Source organism: Anomalospiza imberbis, chromosome 3, assembly GCF_031753505.1.
Source record: "Anomalospiza imberbis isolate Cuckoo-Finch-1a 21T00152 chromosome 3, ASM3175350v1, whole genome shotgun sequence".
Taxonomy (NCBI): domain Eukaryota; kingdom Metazoa; phylum Chordata; class Aves; order Passeriformes; family Viduidae; genus Anomalospiza; species Anomalospiza imberbis.
Genome location: NC_089683.1, coordinates 114416773 through 114433358, shown reverse-complemented (window position 1 = coordinate 114433358; position 16586 = coordinate 114416773). Strand labels below are relative to the sequence as shown.

Below are 16586 nucleotides of genomic sequence, written 5' to 3'. Positions count from 1 at the left end.
CTTTCAGTGCCCTTAAGCGGTGTCCCAGCCAGCAGGGGGCTGTGTTGGTGACGGATAAACCCGGGTGGGAGCGCTGCTCCTTCCCGCTGTCCCCAAATCCCGCAGTTGGTGCCACGGCCGGCCCTTGGCTCCCTTCGCCCCGCCCCCCCCGCGTGCGTGCCCCGCCCCCCCGCGCGCGTGCCCCGCCCCCCGGGGGCGTGGCGTGGCACGCGTCCGCGCGGGCGGCGATGAGGGCGGCGCGCGCCTCGGTGTGGAGCGCCAGGGCCGCGCTGCTCTACTCGCTGGGCGCCTGGACCACGCTGGGCGCCCTCGTCTACTACGGCCGCCTGGAGAAGGCCAGCACCGGTACCGGCAGCGCGGCCTGCGGCCACCTCCGCGGCCTGGGGCGGCTTCGCTGCGGGAGAGCCCGGCCGGCGCGCGCCGTGCGCGGGGCGGGGCTTGCGTGAGGGAGCGCTCGGCCGCGGGCGGCGCCCGGGCTCTGCCGGTGCCGGGAGCCCCCCGCTCCCGGTCCCACCGCTTCCCGGCCGGGAAAGGCGACGCTGGGCGTTGCCCGCCCGCCCCTGGGGCACTCGGGGCTGTGCGGCTGCCGGAGCGCGGGCTCCGCTCGGGCCGGCGGAGTGACCCCGGTGTCCGCCCGGCCCGGCCCCGGCCGGCCCGCCTGAAGGGAGACAAATCCCGTGTTGGTGGGAGAAGCTCGTGCTTCATCTCAAGTCACAGGAACGGGCTCTTCCCAACCCGTTGCTTTTATTTGCGCTGTGGGAATGGTTCAAAGCTGTGCCGCGAGAGGGTTAGGCTGGACATTAGGAAGCATTTCTTTACTGAGAGCGTGGTCAGACAGTGGAATTAATACGTGTTTGCACTGGGCTGCTTGGGCTAGCTTTAATGTGGATAGCTTGGGAAACCTGTTGTTACTGCTACTGTAGTACTGATAATTTTCCAGTAGCAGTGCAGGTATCTGATCTACCCTGGTAAATCACTTTTTCTGGCTACAGGTAACAGATCTTTGCTGTCTGGCCCTCAGAATGGAAGAGAGAGCAAAAAGAATACTGAATGCCCATGTGGCTGCCATGATAAAGGGATAAAACATTTTTATTGCTGTGCTCTTTTTTGTCTTCCCCCCTCCCCCCCTCACTATCCTTTCTATTCCTTAGAGAATGAAAATGATCCTGATGCAAACCAAGGGGCCCGCAAGGAAATACGCACTAAGGAATATCCTTTTGGATTGACAGTGACAACAGAAATAACATACAAAGAGGTTCAGCCTCCTCTTACTCGGCTGCTCCGGCGTGTGGTGTCATTCTTTGTTCCTAACGATGACCCTCCTTCCGAAAAGTGAGCTGCTCAGAAGCTCAGAACGTTGTGCCGGACCTCTGAGAGCGTCATCCCAGTGCCCATCACTGCTGGAAAACTGTCCCTTGCATTGCTGAAACGGCAGCTCTGCCCTGCTGGTGAGAGGTTGCTTTCCCGGCTGGTGTGCAGGATGTTCCCAGGTGATCCAGGCTGTACCCGGGATGGCTCCTCAGCCGGGCAGCTCTGAAATGGATCCTTCGGGAACCATGAGTAAATGGGAAGGAATGTGCTTTAATGTTTTGCTTACCGGAGTTCTTAATGGTCCTTCAAATAAAAGCTCACGGGAGATGAGTTACAAGTGTGGAAATGTTTCTGTAAGCTACAGACTTACTGAATGTTCTGCTCCAGGCTCTTCGGGGGTTTTCCCGATCCTTGCGCATGCCGTGTCCCCTTGTGGGGTGCTGTCCCTCGGCTCTGCGGCCAGAACTCGTGTTCATCCTGTGGGGTTTTCCCTAGTCCTTACGGACATCGCCTTCCCCGTTTCTGCTGGGGCTCTCCCTACAGCCCTTTTAGGACGCATCTTGCCCTGCCCCACACGGGTCTCTAAGGTTTCCCATCTTGCTGTACGGAAAGCTGTCTCCATCTCCTCTGCCCACACACCTCAGCTGGTCCTGATCCTTCCAATTTCTGAGGGGGGCCCTGCAGGGATGCTGCAGGGAGAGGGACTCTTCGTCAGGAGCTGTGGTGATACGACAAGGGGGAGTTGGTACAAATAAGAAGGGGAAATTTAGGTTAGATGTTAGGAAGAAATTCTTTGCTGTGGGAGCGGTGAGGCACTGGAACAGGCTGCCCGGGGAGGGTGTGGATGCCCCAGCTGAGGAAGTGCTCAAGGCCAGATTTTGGATAAGACTTTGAGCAACCTGGCCTTGTGCAAAGTGTCCCTGCCCTTGCAGCCCACACCTTTGATTCTATAGGAGCTTTTACAACCCAAGCCCCACCCGGCCCACGCACCCACCTTCCCACACGGGCCCCAGCTCCTTACAGCCGCCACCTCCTTTTCCCGAGCGCTCCTCCCAGCCACTAATTTATACGGGCACCGCGCTGCGTCCCTCTAGCTGCGCCTACAGCGGATGCCGCTCTGCGTCCGTGCGCACTCTGCTCTCGGTCGGCACGGCGCCGATCCCCAGGGGCGGCAGGAGGAGGGCCCGGCCGCTGGGCACGCCAGTCCGTGCGCCCGGGTCCCTCCGGCGCGCCGGGGGGCGCTGCGCGGGCCGCGGGGCGCGGCCGCCGTGCGCGCTCGGCGCCGGCCGCGCTGCGCCATGAAGGCGATCGTGCAGCGGGTGGCCCAGGCCAGCGTCACAGGTCAGTGCGGCCCGAGCGCGGGGCTGCGGGCCGGCCCGGCTCCGAGCGTGCCTGTGTGTGCGCCTGCGGGCGGGCGTGTGCGGGCGCTCCCCGCGCCGGGTCCCCCCCGAGCTCGCCCGCGGCTCCCGCGGTGCCCGGGCCCCGGGGAGCTCTGTGTGCAGCCTTGCCCGGCGCGGCAGGCACGCTGCCGCCGCCTCCTCCGGCGCCTTTGTGCTGGCAGCGCGCTCGCAGTCGTCTTGCTTCGCTTGTGCTCGCGGAATCGCACGGTATTCCGAGTCGCAAGTGTGAAAAATGCATGTTATATGGCTCGATGTGGATAGGTACTGTATGTATTATGGTATATTGATTAGCTGTGCTGTACCAACATTTTAATAGTATGGTAAATGTACTTTTGAAGTTAAAATAGAACCTATGTATGTGGGGTTTTTTTTAAGGAATGAGATACTCGCGCCGAGTTAACAGTCACAGAACACCTAAACCTTCCAGAGAAGAGGAATTTATGGTTCTCTTATCAGAAGAAGCTGATTTCTTCAGGCCTTGCTCAGACTCGAAGACGCCATGGGGATTAAAGAAGGAGTTGACATGCGCCAGAGAGAGTGTCTTACTTTAAATAGCGTGTATGCATAACCATGAAGCGTGTATGGATATGCTGTGACACCACCTGGGTGCTGTGACACCGCCTGGGTGCTGTGACACCGCCCGGTGCCGTGTCCGTGGGCTGCCCCGGCGTGGCCCAGGTGCTGTGACACCACCTGGGTGCTGTGACACCGCCCGGTGCCGTGTCCGTGGGCTGCCCCGGCGTGGCCCAGGTGCTGTGACACCACCTGGGTGCTGTGACACCGCCTGGTGCCGTGTCCGTGGGCTGCCCCGGCGTGGCCCGGGTGCTGTGACACCACCTGGGTGCTGTGACACCACCTGGGTGCTGTGACACCGCCCGGTGCCGTGTCTGTGGGCTGCTCCGGCGTGGCCGTGCATTGCTGTGCATGCGGTGGCAGTGCCATCCCGTGTCCCTCTGCCGTGGCTCGCCGGCGCTGGCCCTGCAGTCCCGGTCAGCTCCGTGCACGTTGGCAGCGCCGCCCGGATCATCCTTTTGCGCTGCCTGCGTGTGTCAGCGGCGCTGTCGCAGCGCCACCGGCACTGCTCGGTGTGTCCTGCCGGAATGTCCCTCTACTGCACTGCTCTGGACCTTCTGTGCGCGGGGTGCCTGCAGTCCCCAGGAAGTTTGCCCGTGAGGCAGTGAGTGCCCGCTGGGGCAGTCCCTGGTGTGCTGCAGGGTGGCCTTCAAGTGATGGAACAGCTTCTGCCTGTGTGTGAGCACGGGCACAGCGTGTCTGTGAGGGCACAGCTTCTGTGCACAGCTGGGACCGTGGCCACAGCTGCTCACACCCTGCCAGCACGCAGGTTCTTGCTGCCTTAGTACCACTTTTCTGGGGAGGATTTCAACGCTGTTCCTGGCTGTTGAGGAGTTTGGTGGACAGTGCTGTACTTAGCAGGACAAATTTCTGGACTGGTGGACTTAGAGGTGACCTCATCGCTCTCCACAATCCCTGAAGGGAGGCTGTGGACAGGTGGGATCGGTCTCTTCCACCGGGCAGCACTGACAGAACAAGAGGACACGGCCTCAAGCTGCGTCAGGGAAGGTACAGGGTGGATATCAGGAAGAAATGTTTCACCGAAAGAATAATAAAGTACTGGAATTGTCTTCCCAGGGAGGTGGTGGAGTCACCATCTCTGGATGTGTTTATAAAAAGACTGGACATGGCACTTGGTGCTGTAGTCTAGTTGAGGTGTTAGGGCATGGGTTGGACTGGATGATCTTAGAGGTCTCTTCCAGCCTCATTGTTCTGTGATTCTGTGATATCCTGTGATTCTGTGATTCTGTGACTCATACCTGATCCAGCCACTAGTGCACAGGCACTGTCTGCTTTCACTGGAGGCCCCATCTCCTTTCTTTTGTGGGATGTTTGGAGCTTTTTGTCCCAGTCATGAGCCTGGATGCAGTTTTAGTAGCTGGGTAACTGGTGCTTATCTCAGCACCAGGCATTTATTCTTACTACAGTCATCTCTGGGTGAACCACGTTAAGATAATTTAATTAAATTAAGATAGTTTAAGACTTTTCTTAGGAAAACACTACAGATCTATGATAGTATGTGTTTTATTGTAAGTGTCATTAAAGGGGCAGTTTTCCAAATCAGGAGGGTCTAATTTGCAGGTTGTTGAAAACCATGTTTCAAAAATTCCATGAGGACTCCTGTCAGGTAGAAATCACCTGTTCAAAAAAAAAGGCAAAGTACGAAGGGAATGGTGGAGTAGAGAAATTGAGGGCACCTAGTGGCATCAACCAGGTGGATAATTTTTCAAGGACTGGGGAGAGTTGTACCACCTTTCTGTTTAGGACAACTGATGCAATTGAAGTATGAAAATCTTCATACAGTGTTTTTAAATGCTGGAGTAAGTAACCCCATCTGATAAAGAAGTGGTGGCATTGGAAAGCTTTTGAAAGAATGCTTCCATGTGATCTTTCAAATCTACAAACTTAAGACAGAGGAAACAGGGTTTGGAATGCTGTTTTCATTAGTGATTGGACTGCTGAAACCAGTCCTAACTTGTGCCATAAAACAAGACAGTGCATTTAGCCTTATTTTTCTTTTCCCTCTCTCCTTTCTCCAGTGGGTGGTGAACAAATCAGTTCAATAGGACGAGGCCTCTGTGTGCTGCTGGGCATTTCTTTGGAAGATACACAAAGAGAACTGGAGCACATGTAAGTCACTCCCTTCCTTTTGCCTTGTACTCTTCTATTTGTGCATTGCTGATACCTGTGCAGTAGTCAAACAAATCAGCTATTCCTACTGGGAAATTCAGATTTGCCTGATAGTTCCTCTTCAGATTTTACCTTGAATACAGATTTCTTAGCGTTCTCTATTCATGCTCCACTGAGAAAAATCTGTTCCCATTTTCAGCGATGTGTTTTTTATCGAGTGGACTCTTTTAAATCCTTTTTGAGTCCAAAAGAAATCCATCATTCAATAATAGGATTTATGAGCATCCTCAAACTCTCCTTTTAGCTGGCACATGAGTTTTGTTCTTCCTAATGGCGGGATAGTCTTGTCAGTTGCTTGTCTGCAAACAGGAATCAGTTTTGGCAGCCTGGAGGACAGGCTCTGGCCATCTGCTCCATGGCCCCAGAACAGTGGGATTCAGCCAGCAAACATGCAAGAGAGAGCTCTGCAGGGGCTTCTCCTGTCTCCTTTGGACTGCTTGTTGCTCTAGGACTGATCTCAGTCCTTGCAAAGGCAAAAAAGAAACAGGTAATGGAGCTGACTGATGTTAAGAAGAGGAGGTTTTTATTCTCACATGCTCATTGGTTTGCCTTCCTGTTTGCCTCCCTCAGTGTGAAACACCTGCTCTGCCATCACATTCTCATCCTTGGTGGATGTGGAAGCTGCTTCTGAATTTTGCAGGCAGGAGATCTGTAGCTACCGTGCTCTCAGCACCAGGTTGTTGGGATGGCTGACACAGGAGGGGCGGGAGGCAAAAGGAGTGAGAGAAAGCAGCTTAACCAGGCTTTTCAGGTCCTGTTAAAGGAAACTTCAGTAATCCTGTAAATGAAACAACGAACACCTCTATGAAGAAAACAGAGCAGTGATGATGATTTAAGCCTTCTGCTGGGGCCTTCCAGTGGATGCTTTCAACAGTCCATTCAGGAGTGAGTTCTGTTTGCTGTTGACACACACAAATTGGCAAGGGTGTTCTTGTGACTGTGCCTTAGTGATGGCAAAACCCTGAAGCTAGGCCATAACAAAGTCTCAGCTTTGTCTTGCACTGACTGCCTCACCTCTGGTGCCGTGCAGAATGCCTGGCTGATGACTGCAGTTGAAATCCTTTGTACTTGAGAGGCTGCCTTGATATGCTGCAGGTGTGGAGAAGCCAGAAGAAGAAACCAAAGACAGGAGAGTGGCTAGAATGCAGTCCTGTTACCAAAGTCCTGACATGGACTGGGTTACAGCTGCCTGCTGCTTTTCAGGATCCACTTGTGAAAGTCCCCTTGTCGTGTTGAGCCAGTCAGTTCTGTCCCCTATCTCCAGAAAATCCTCCCAAAATTCAAACCACTTTGCTGCCGGCTGCAGTTCTGCCCTGTTCCTTGGATTCCTCCTCTCATCCTGATGAAAAAGTGTTGTCATCATCTGGCTTATGGGGCCTGGTCTGGAAATAGTGCTAGGAAGTGACAAAGCAGGAGGAGTATATGTGAATCATGACTGGAAACAAAACCCCACAGTTTTAAGCACAGTTTAGCATGATCTCATTTCCTACCGAGTGTGATTTCCTGGTGTGGTGGGAGGATTAAAATTCCCAAAGCTGTTCACACGTTAAATAATGTTGTGACACATAAAAGCAGATAGTAAAGAGTGACCTTTCTCACTTCCCGTGCCATGTTTATGTCAGTGTGTAACGTGCAGTTACTCTGTCCTGGTGCCACACTGTAAGATGATGGTGTGGATTAATGACCTGACACCGTTGTGGAGCTGTGTAAGGGCTCTCTTGCTTAAGGCTCTGCCTAATGTGATGAGATTCCCATGGCTGGGAATGAAGGTGCAGAGGGAAGTCTTGTTATGTGGAGGCAGGCTGAATCTGCATCTGTTGCCTCATTCTGTATGGTACCTGTTGATCCTATGGGGGACAATTTAGGAATTGCCTTCCTCTCCTCCCAGGGTGCGAAAGATCTTGAACTTGAGAGTCTTCGAGGATGAAAGTGGGAAGCACTGGTCCAAAAGTGTGATGGATAAACAGTATGAAGTGCTGTGTGTGAGCCAGTTTACTCTCCAGTGCATCCTGAAGGGAAACAAGCCTGACTATCACATGGCAATGCCCACGGAGCAGGCGGAGTCTTTTTATAACAACTTCCTAGAGCAGCTAAGAAAAGCCTACAAACCAGAGCTTATTAAAGGTAAGGACAGAAGGTTGGTGAGGTCCTTGCTGTGACCAGTGGACACTCCCTGTGGGTGTCCTTTCCTGATTGTTCCTTTCTTTATTCTGTGCTTTTCTGTAGCTGAAGGATGTTAACAGTATTTTCACTAGAGTCTTTCTCTAGCCAAGCCATTTCCTGGCCTTCCTCCGGATGACACGTAGATGTTCTCGTATTCCTTTTGGCTGCACAGTCTGAGCAGCCCAGAGAGGCTGCAGCCATGAGAGCAAGCTCTGAGGTCAGGCTCCCTCAGAGGCTGAATGTTTTGTGCCGTGTGGATAGATAAACCCAAGAGAAGCATTTTTTCTGAGAACTGTACTTAGTGAGGCTCTCAGGTGTCACCAGCGTGTGATGGACAGCACAGTTCCATCTGTCACTTCCACATCCTGGTAGATGGAATTGTGACAGTGGGAGGTGTAATGTGCTACTTGAGAACAGCTTTTGAGTTAGACTCTGTTTCCTCAGCTCGGTGTCATGTGTGGAGCAGTCTTCTCTTTATCAGAAAATGCCTGGCTTCCCTGTTCATTTGTGCTCTGTCCACACTCAAATCTTTTCAGGTTGGTTTTCTGACTACTTTCCATTTTCATATTCAGATTTGACTTTTTGCTACACTTGACAGAAGACAAGTTTCAGGAAAAGACTATTTTTAAATGGTGTCTACAATGGTTGGCTTTACTTTCCTTATGAGGAAAAAAGTAAAAACCAGAAAACTGATAGCTGAGGAAAGATTTAGAAGCTAATTTTCATATTGACTCTAGGTTAGGATAATTATTCTAGTGCTTTCCAAGGAGGCACAGTGAAATGCACACATGTCCACATGTCCAAAAATGTAAATTTGTCAAGCTTTTCTAGCTTCATATGTTCTTCTACTGTTTGTTCCTGATAAGGAATGCATTTCTGATACCCCTTCAATCACTTTATATTTTGACAGCAGCTTTTTGAATTCATTCTCTCAGTGAATAGCAGTTGTGTATCTGAAATGAATATTAAGTGCCCTTATTTTGGCACTTTTTTCCCAGTGCTTTCTGCAAAATGAGCTTTCACTTCTGCATTTTTCTTTCCATGTTGAAAGCACAGGTTTGGGAACCCAAGAGTCCTATTGTGTCAGGTAACACAGGAATTTAAAAATGCTGGCAGCACTGGAACTACCTGTCAGTTTATGTTTTTGCTTTCTTACTAAGCTGTGCTAGTTATGGTGTGTTGCACCCAAGTCTGTTAAGATTCTCTTAGGTTGAAGTTTCTGCTGTGCCAGTTGCTTTGCCAGTGTTTTTTTTTACTTCTTTGCTGTCTGGAAAATCTGTACTCACATTGCCCCTTCATACACACAGGCACACACACAACAGTTGCAGTTATTGGGAGATTAGAGTTTGATTCTCTGGATTGCTGTAGGTGCCCTTCCCTTTTGATCCTACAAATTGCTTAATGCATTTTAGAGGAATAATTTAATCACTGAAAGTGGAATTTGTGTAGTTGAGGCGCAGACAGATCAGTAAAGGTTTTGTCCTGTCTCCTAAGAGCCTTTCCTGGTTTTCTGGTTCTGGTTCCAGTAGAGAATCTGGCTGTTGGGAGTCGTAGGTGCTGGGCAGGCAGCTCCTCTCTGCTCTCTGGTGTGCCTGGAGCTTGCCAGCCAGGAGTGGGAAGTGTTCCCCAAGCAGAGGCACAAACCATTCTTTACAGCAAGAGCTGTGGGACTCCTGACAAACGAAACCTTGGAGAAGGTCCAGAGCCCTGCTTCCTAGGTCAGCACAACGTAACACATGGGCACCCACGTGTAGGAAATGAAAGGCTGCAGCAGGAGTCCTTACCCCTTGTGCTTCAGTGCTTTCTTGTGTTCTTGAACATCCCAGTCCCCTCTGGGGAGCAGAGCTGGTGTCTGCAGGCCTGAGCACTCTGGCTGTGCAAGCTAATATCCAATGTCAGGCCCACCAAGGCTCCTCCTCATGTTTCAGGGCCTTTGCTCTCTGTCTTGAATGTGGATTTATTCTTCTGAGGTAGTAAAGATTAACATGGTAGGGAGTGTGAAATGTCTTACTCTCTTAGTAGTAATATCTGAGTAAATATGAGAGGATTGTTCCACAAGGAAGAGTTTAACTCAGATTAAGGTTTGGTACAAGTAGAAAGCACAATTATTCTCCCTGATTAATTCCCTTTGTGAGTGTTTTCACTTCAGAATAAGTGCTCGTATCTGGAGCAGCAGTATTCACATGAGGTTAATTAAGAATAACTTTCCAGGTAGACAAGCTTAGAAGTATAAAACCAGTGTGAAATTTCTAGGTCATAAGGCTTGAAATATGTACAAAAATAATCTGGAAGTAAATTATGCCTCTTTTCCAAGTCTTTATGGCTCAGATGTGGCTTCTCTGACTCATGTCAGGTGCAGATATTCCAGCTGAGGAAGGCATGTGTGCTGGGCTTTTAGAGGCAAGGAATTTGGAGAGACGGGTGTCCAGCAGAATGAACTTGTCACTTTATTAATACTTCTAGGATCCTGTTTTATTGCAGAAGATGAATTGATCAGTCCAGAGGTCTTAAAGTGGGGAAAGATGAAGAGCAGTAACTAGAAATATAAATGTGTGAGGAGAGCAGGAGGGAGCTGTTACAGAAAGATGTTCCTCGACAGTAGTTGTGGTGCCAAAGCAAGATGGAAAGCACTTGTGACATGGGAGGTTCTGGTAAAGGTGGGGTGTTTGACCACTTTATCAGCCTCTGGAAAGAAAGGGCTCGTGGAGTTTACTTTTTTTTAGGTCCATACACATGAGTGGGAAATGGCAAAGACCAGCCCTTTCTGTAAGGGAAGTAGAGCAGAGGGATGGGATGATGAGAGAGCAGAGCAGAGAGCAATATGAAAAGTTGTGCTCTCGCTAATAAAGTTTAAGATGCTATTCTTTGTTTATTATTTTGTTAAAGAAAGGTGCATTAGTTTTGACTGGGCTTTGTGGTCACAGGGTGTAGGTTACATCTGTGTAACTCTCAAAGACCAGCCTGGGTTACAAGCAGGGATGTAGAAGTGGCTGTAGCAGATTGGGCCTGACTTGCACCCCAGTGTCCCCTGCTCTGCAGTGTTCAATTGTCAAATGCTTCAGAGGAGGCTCCAGGTCTTCTTACCTTCTGCCTAAATACAAAGTTTCTTCAAAGCATCGAGTGGTCAGCTGGACTGGATCCCTAGGCTGAGCTGTTACAGCCTTTAAAATGTCATCTCCTGCCAGTGAGAGCCATCCTGCCTATCCTGACCTGTGGGCATCCTGATTACCTGTAGACTTGGTTTGTTTTGTGCCTGTTTCTCTACTTGGCTGTGTGTTTGTCCTCTCTGAACGTCAAGCTACATACCTGGGTGCACATACACTGCTTTTTTCTTAGTAGCTTTCTGCAGTTCAGTAGTTGTCTGCCCTTGTATGTATTTTTTATTTCTTTTTGGTATCACAGGTGGTGAAAACTTCAGTGTGTGTTGTCGTCCCAAGGGCTCTGAGCACTTGTTGTCTGTTCCCTTTTCAGATGGCAGGTTTGGTGCCTACATGCAGGTCCACATCCAGAATGATGGTCCTGTAACAATAGAACTGGAGTCCCCGGCAGCCACTGTTGATCCTAAACAAGTAAGTGACTCCTGAGGTCTGTCTGGAGAGGATGATGTGTCTCCTCTGCAAATTTGTAGCATTCCTGTTGTGAAGCAGTACAGCTTCCTTTGGGTACAAGGACCTTGTCCTTCCTGGGCAGCCTCTGAGCAGTCAAATAATTGCATTGTTTTCTTCAGTTCTCTGGCCTGTTGGTGGCTGCCTGCTGTCCTGGGCAAGGCTGTGTGTGTGTAATGCAGAGCAGCTTTTCACAGTTTGCTCCTCCTCCTCATTAAAGCTGTTGTTTAATCATGACTCATTAACAACGCTTTTAATTAGTCTGGACCACCCCCCCTGCCTTTAGTGAAGTTTCTTGGCATGTGGCTGACTGGGTGGAAGTGGAGAGGTGCCTCTCTGTCAGAAACAAGGCAATAGTGAATTTCAATCCCAAATTCAGGTCTGGAGTGGACAGGAGAGTGAGCTAGCTCTGCTGAGGAACAGCACAAGCTGTGCTGAAAGCCAAACACGGTGCTGAGTCCTCCTCATCCTCTAAACACAGCAGTGGCCAGCTTTTCCAGGCTCAGAGAAAAGGGGGAAGGATTGTTGTGCTTCAGCAAGGCCACACCAACCGTATTTGTATAATGCTCCACTTAACCTTGGTGAAATTGTTACTGCAGTTTGTAAAAAGGGCGTGAGGGAAGAACCAGGAAACCACAAGCCTGCCAATCTAGCCTCAGTGCCTGGGAACATTGTGGAGAATCATGCTGGGTGCTGCTGACAGGCATTTAAAGTGGGGTTCAAGTCAGCGTGGATTGAAAAGGGAAAGTCCTGCCTAACTGATTTAATGCTCTTCTACTCTAAGGTCACCTGCCAAGTGAAGGAAGGGAAGGTGGTGGATTTAGTTTTTCTAGGTTTTAGTACAGCTTTTAATACTGTCCCTCACATCATCCTTCTCAACAAGTCCTCCAGCTATGAAATGGGCAGATACAAGTGCTTGGTTTGAAGTCGGTTTCATTTTTACCTTCAAATGCTGTTCTGGATTCTTGTGTCATGTTTTAGCCTCTGAAAAATATACTTCTGTTTCTAGTCTTTCTTTCTGTACCCTCACAATTTTAGCCCAAAGAGTTCTCAGGCCAAACCATGCATAATTAGCAGCAGCAGCAGCTCTGTTTTTGGAGTGAGAACTGCTGCCCAGTGTGTCGGTGTAAAATAACCAAGGTGTGCAGGATTCTGCAAGGTTTCATTTCTTTCTTGGGGAATATTGGCTTCTCTTAGGGTTTTGCCTTCCCAGTTCAAGGCTGTCTGCTTTGAACTACCCATCTGACAACACCTTCTTGGTGGCCACAACTTGGGCTGAAGACAGGGAAGGATGCTGGTTTTTAAACTTTCTCTGGCAGTATAAGGCCCAGAATTCCTTTGACAAGCCTCTTAAAAGGGCTTAGGGTTTTTTCATGTTCCCTGAGTTAGACACAAGGGAGAAATTCCAACAGGATATTATCAAGAGGTCAAAACAACAGAAACTTCACTGGCAAACTTCAGAAAATCAGAGCAACATCCAGTTAACATAAAACATTTCACAAAGCATTGGCTTAACCCCAAACCCGTCCAATTTTAAGTTGCTGAAAACTCAGAGGAGAGGGAATTAGAAGAAGAAAGAGACAGAAAAGAGGCAGCAAAGAATGAATATAGCTCCCACTCCTGGGCCCAGCACTGTTCAGCTGATAGAAATTCCAAGAGGAGCTGGGGTCAAGACATCCATCATGCAAAGTGTGATGAGGGAGAGCCAATTTAAATTGTTGTTCTCTTTCCTCTTCCCTTCTCATTGCATTTTTCTTTTTTTTTTTTTTTTGCTGTCAAAAATCTGTGGATTTGTTTGTAGCATGGGAACTACGGCTTAGGGATGGTGTGGTTTTTGTATTTGAGATTTCAGCTTTAGCAAGAAGAGATAACTGAACCGTCCTGCAGTGTTTAAAGTGATGTTAGCGGGAAGAGATTAGACAAATAATTGCTGATGAATAGCTCTTTTATGTCATTGGATGTGACAGTGAAATATCTCATTTTGTCTGAACAATTGTCTGTGTTTGTAATTGGCAATCAGAACTTTGTAAGTCATTTGCAATGTAATTAGTTAAAATACTTTTACAAAATACAAATACTTTTACAAAATATTTTTTGTATTACTTGTGCTGAGGGATATAAATAAATCACTTCTCTTTTATACTTGGGGTGATCATGTTATCTTATGGTGATAACTCACTGCCTTTTCTAAATTTTTGAAAATCTCGGCCTTCAGCTTTTTTTTCCCTTCTTTTTTGTTTTGTTGATACATGTATTGGTGTTGTGAATCTAAGTTGCAAGTTTTATACAAATGCTCACATTTACAATTTTTTAGAAATAGACTTCTGAAATTGCTTTATTACACGATGTATTTTTTTCCTTACTTTGTGAATAGCTGACAAAACTTGAAAAACAGCAACAAAGAAAAGAGAAGACCAGAACCAAGGTGCCCTCTGAGTCAAGCAGAGAAAGAAATGCCCCCCGAAACAAGGACGACCCCAGTGCCAGCAGCGGAGCAGAAGGAGATGTGTCCTCAGAAAGAGAGCCTTAGCTCATCCAAGGCAGGCCTCAGGTTTGGCTTCTGCTCTGCTCTGTAATGCTTGGCCCCTGCCTGTTTTACAGAGAGTGGCAGTGGAAGTGCTGGAAGGTGAAATTTGATAATCTTGCTGGTTTTATAAATTTTACAACCTCTGCTGCCATCTGCAGTGGCGCACCAGGATGTTGGGGTGGGTGAAAACCTCTCCCCAGCTGTGTGCTTGGCTGGAGTTGTGGGTCTGGCCCAGTTGTGATTGTTTCCATGTTGACTCAGGAGATGTGGAAGTTCGATCTGACAATACAGCGGTGACTTAACTCAGACTCCTGCCTCGTGTTCTTCAGATAGACGGAGACACGGGGCTGTAGTTGTGTCTGTCCTCACCTAGCAGGGAGCTGGCTCTCAACACACACAGCACAGTCCCCAGCAATGGAGGTGGAACACAGCTCAGAAGCTGGAGACAGGGCAGAAGTGCAGCTTCCTTTCAGGTTCTGTCCTGCCCCTCCTCAGTTTTGTCCTTTCCCAGGATGAATTGGTAACAGGCTGCTGTACAGACCTCCCCATCCAACAAGGACATTAGGGCAGGCACTGAGAGCCACAGCGCCTCAGCAGCAGGAGAGCTCTCCCTTCAGGCCCCGGACCTGCAGCCATGCCTAGACATCCGTGACTGGAATGAGGCTGAGTGCAGACACAAATCCTTTGTCGTGGATTTTCTGCCTGTGTAGATCTGTGTTTATCATACTCTTCAGGACACAGCTTTCATTACCTTCCCTCCCCCTTCCTGCCCCCAAAAAGCTACACTGCTGATTTTGACTTTTCAAACGTGTCCAAGCTCTCAAGAAAGCGTTATTATCCTCATCTGCACACTGAAGCCCTGAGCTGGCTGTGCAGTTTAATTATTAACAGCTTTGCAAAGGTAAGGTTTAACCTTTCTCTCATTTTCCTGTCCCCAGAGTTTAGTCTGGCTGTGATTTATACAATTCAGCATCGTTCATTGCTCACAAAGTTCCTTACTATTTTTTTATTTTGTTAAATCCATGAATTTCCCAGGTGGTCAGACATTGGGTGATGATTTCTGTTCTATACAAGGTTCCCCCCCCACTGTTTCTGGGTCGTGTGTTGAAATAAGAACATTTTAGAGGGTTTGCAGGCCTTCTGGTGTGCTTTGGTCAGTCCAATCTTTCCAATAACATTTGGATTTCTAAGGAGCTGAAGGTCTCTAAAATGTGGTGTACAGATACCCTAGCACTGGTTTTCATGCTGTGACAATAAGTAAAGATGCTTTTCTCTGTGGGATGTGAAGGAATCCTGCTGTATTTCTGCTCTACCCGCAGTAATGTTCCTGTTTGTTTGCCTTCCACAGTTTCTTACACAAAAGCTACACTGAATTCTTGAAGAAAGACCCCACATTCGCCTCAGCAACACTCTTCAACGACTTTGGAAAAGGATGGCAAGTGGGAAAGCAGAGCTGAGACATTAGAAACCTATCATTGTGTATCGAGCCAGCCAAAGCAATGCTGTCAGATTCAGTTGTTAATGTGTCGTGTCAGTAGTGAAAAGGACGCGTGACATTTCTGTGTATGCCTTCTCACACGACTGCTGAGTAGAGGGTGACTGTAGGCAGACTGTAGCAGAACATTTCACTCTCAGTAAGCTCCATTTAAAGAACAAATCAGGGTTTTTCCTTAAACTTACACTTGAATTCTGAAAATTCTCTGAGCAGGCTTGTGTACTGGTTCTCACTCCGTGGTGTCATGTGCTACCTGTTTCCATTGCAGTGTGCAGATCTGTGCATATCTGGGTAAATTGTTAGCTGCTGCCTAACATCAGGTCAGGCAGTCCAGTCTGTCTGCATGGATCGAGTTATTACGAGAGAAGATCAGCCTCTAGTTGTTTATCGTGTAGAACACATCTGTCTTGTAAACTTTTTTAAAACCAGAAAAAACTTTATTAAACAAATGCTGCCAGCTGAGTGCCTGTTGGTGTTTGTGTATTGCAGCCCCTGAGTCGCTCCTGGGTGTAACAAGGTGGGGGACACAGAGCTAGAGTTGTAGGCCAAGAAACACCTGTTGCTTCATCTCACCCACCTTTCCCGTGGAAGGCTGCAAATCAGCCTGCTGACCTGAAATCTTTGCTGTTTCTAACACATCGAAGCCATTTATTTTGTGGTGGCTATCAAAATGCCACACAGCTGCTCCACCTACTGCATCCAGGGCTGCTGACAGTTCTGCCACATCCAGGGGAGGCAGGTGAGCATTTGGAAACTGCCAGCAAACAACAAGAGCTGAGAAGAAGCTGCAAAACTGCCAGGGAAGCTCTGGGGGAGATGGAAGAGTGCAGTTTGTACACTTTGACTTCTTTCAGAGTTGATGGCAGCTTTTCTACTTGCTATTCCCCAGGTCTGCCTTGCCCTCCAGTCTGCCCAGGGCACCTGCTGTGACTGCCATCAGAGGCAGGATGCACAGCTCCCTCCCTCTTTGCAGGGATAACTCACTGGTGAGAGTTTTTAATGCAAGCGCACGTCACAGTCATAGTGCTGCACGTCGTGTAACCACCGTGGGTTTTATTATTTAACTTGTCGGCTGCTTGTATTGTAAAATATCAGTCAGACCAAGATGGGAGATTTCGAGCTGCACCCTGACATGGTTTTTTAAAAGGCATGAAGCTTAAGTAGAGATTTGGCAAGCTACACAGCAGGCATTGGAACAGGAGTGGTGGGTGGGCAGGACAGGCAGAAGTGTTACACTTAGTCTTGCCTTCAAGAATGACATCATTTCCCATCTGACCATTACATGCCGAGTAAGGAGAAGCTGTATGTTTGGGATGGAAGCT

The 16586-nt window shown here is 48.9% G+C and overlaps 2 protein-coding genes across 2 annotated transcripts; both read left to right on the top strand.

The window, feature by feature from the left end:
• The first annotated feature begins 89 nt into the window (after nt 1-89).
• Nucleotides 90-15726, top strand: DTD1 (D-aminoacyl-tRNA deacylase 1). Its single transcript, XM_068186611.1, has 7 exons — nt 90-94; nt 2586-2652; nt 5324-5414; nt 7363-7598; nt 11109-11206; nt 13617-13793; nt 15118-15726. Exons 2-6 carry the CDS (start codon nt 2610-2612, stop codon nt 13770-13772), a joined length of 624 nt encoding a protein of 207 aa, XP_068042712.1. The 5' UTR covers nt 90-94; nt 2586-2609; the 3' UTR covers nt 13773-13793; nt 15118-15726.
• Nucleotides 183-1641, top strand: SMIM26 (small integral membrane protein 26). The gene is made up of 2 exons (XM_068186612.1): nt 183-345; nt 1152-1641. Exons 1-2 carry the CDS (start codon nt 228-230, stop codon nt 1334-1336), a joined length of 303 nt encoding a protein of 100 aa, XP_068042713.1. The 5' UTR covers nt 183-227; the 3' UTR covers nt 1337-1641.
• Nucleotides 15727-16586: the final 860 nt, after the last annotated feature.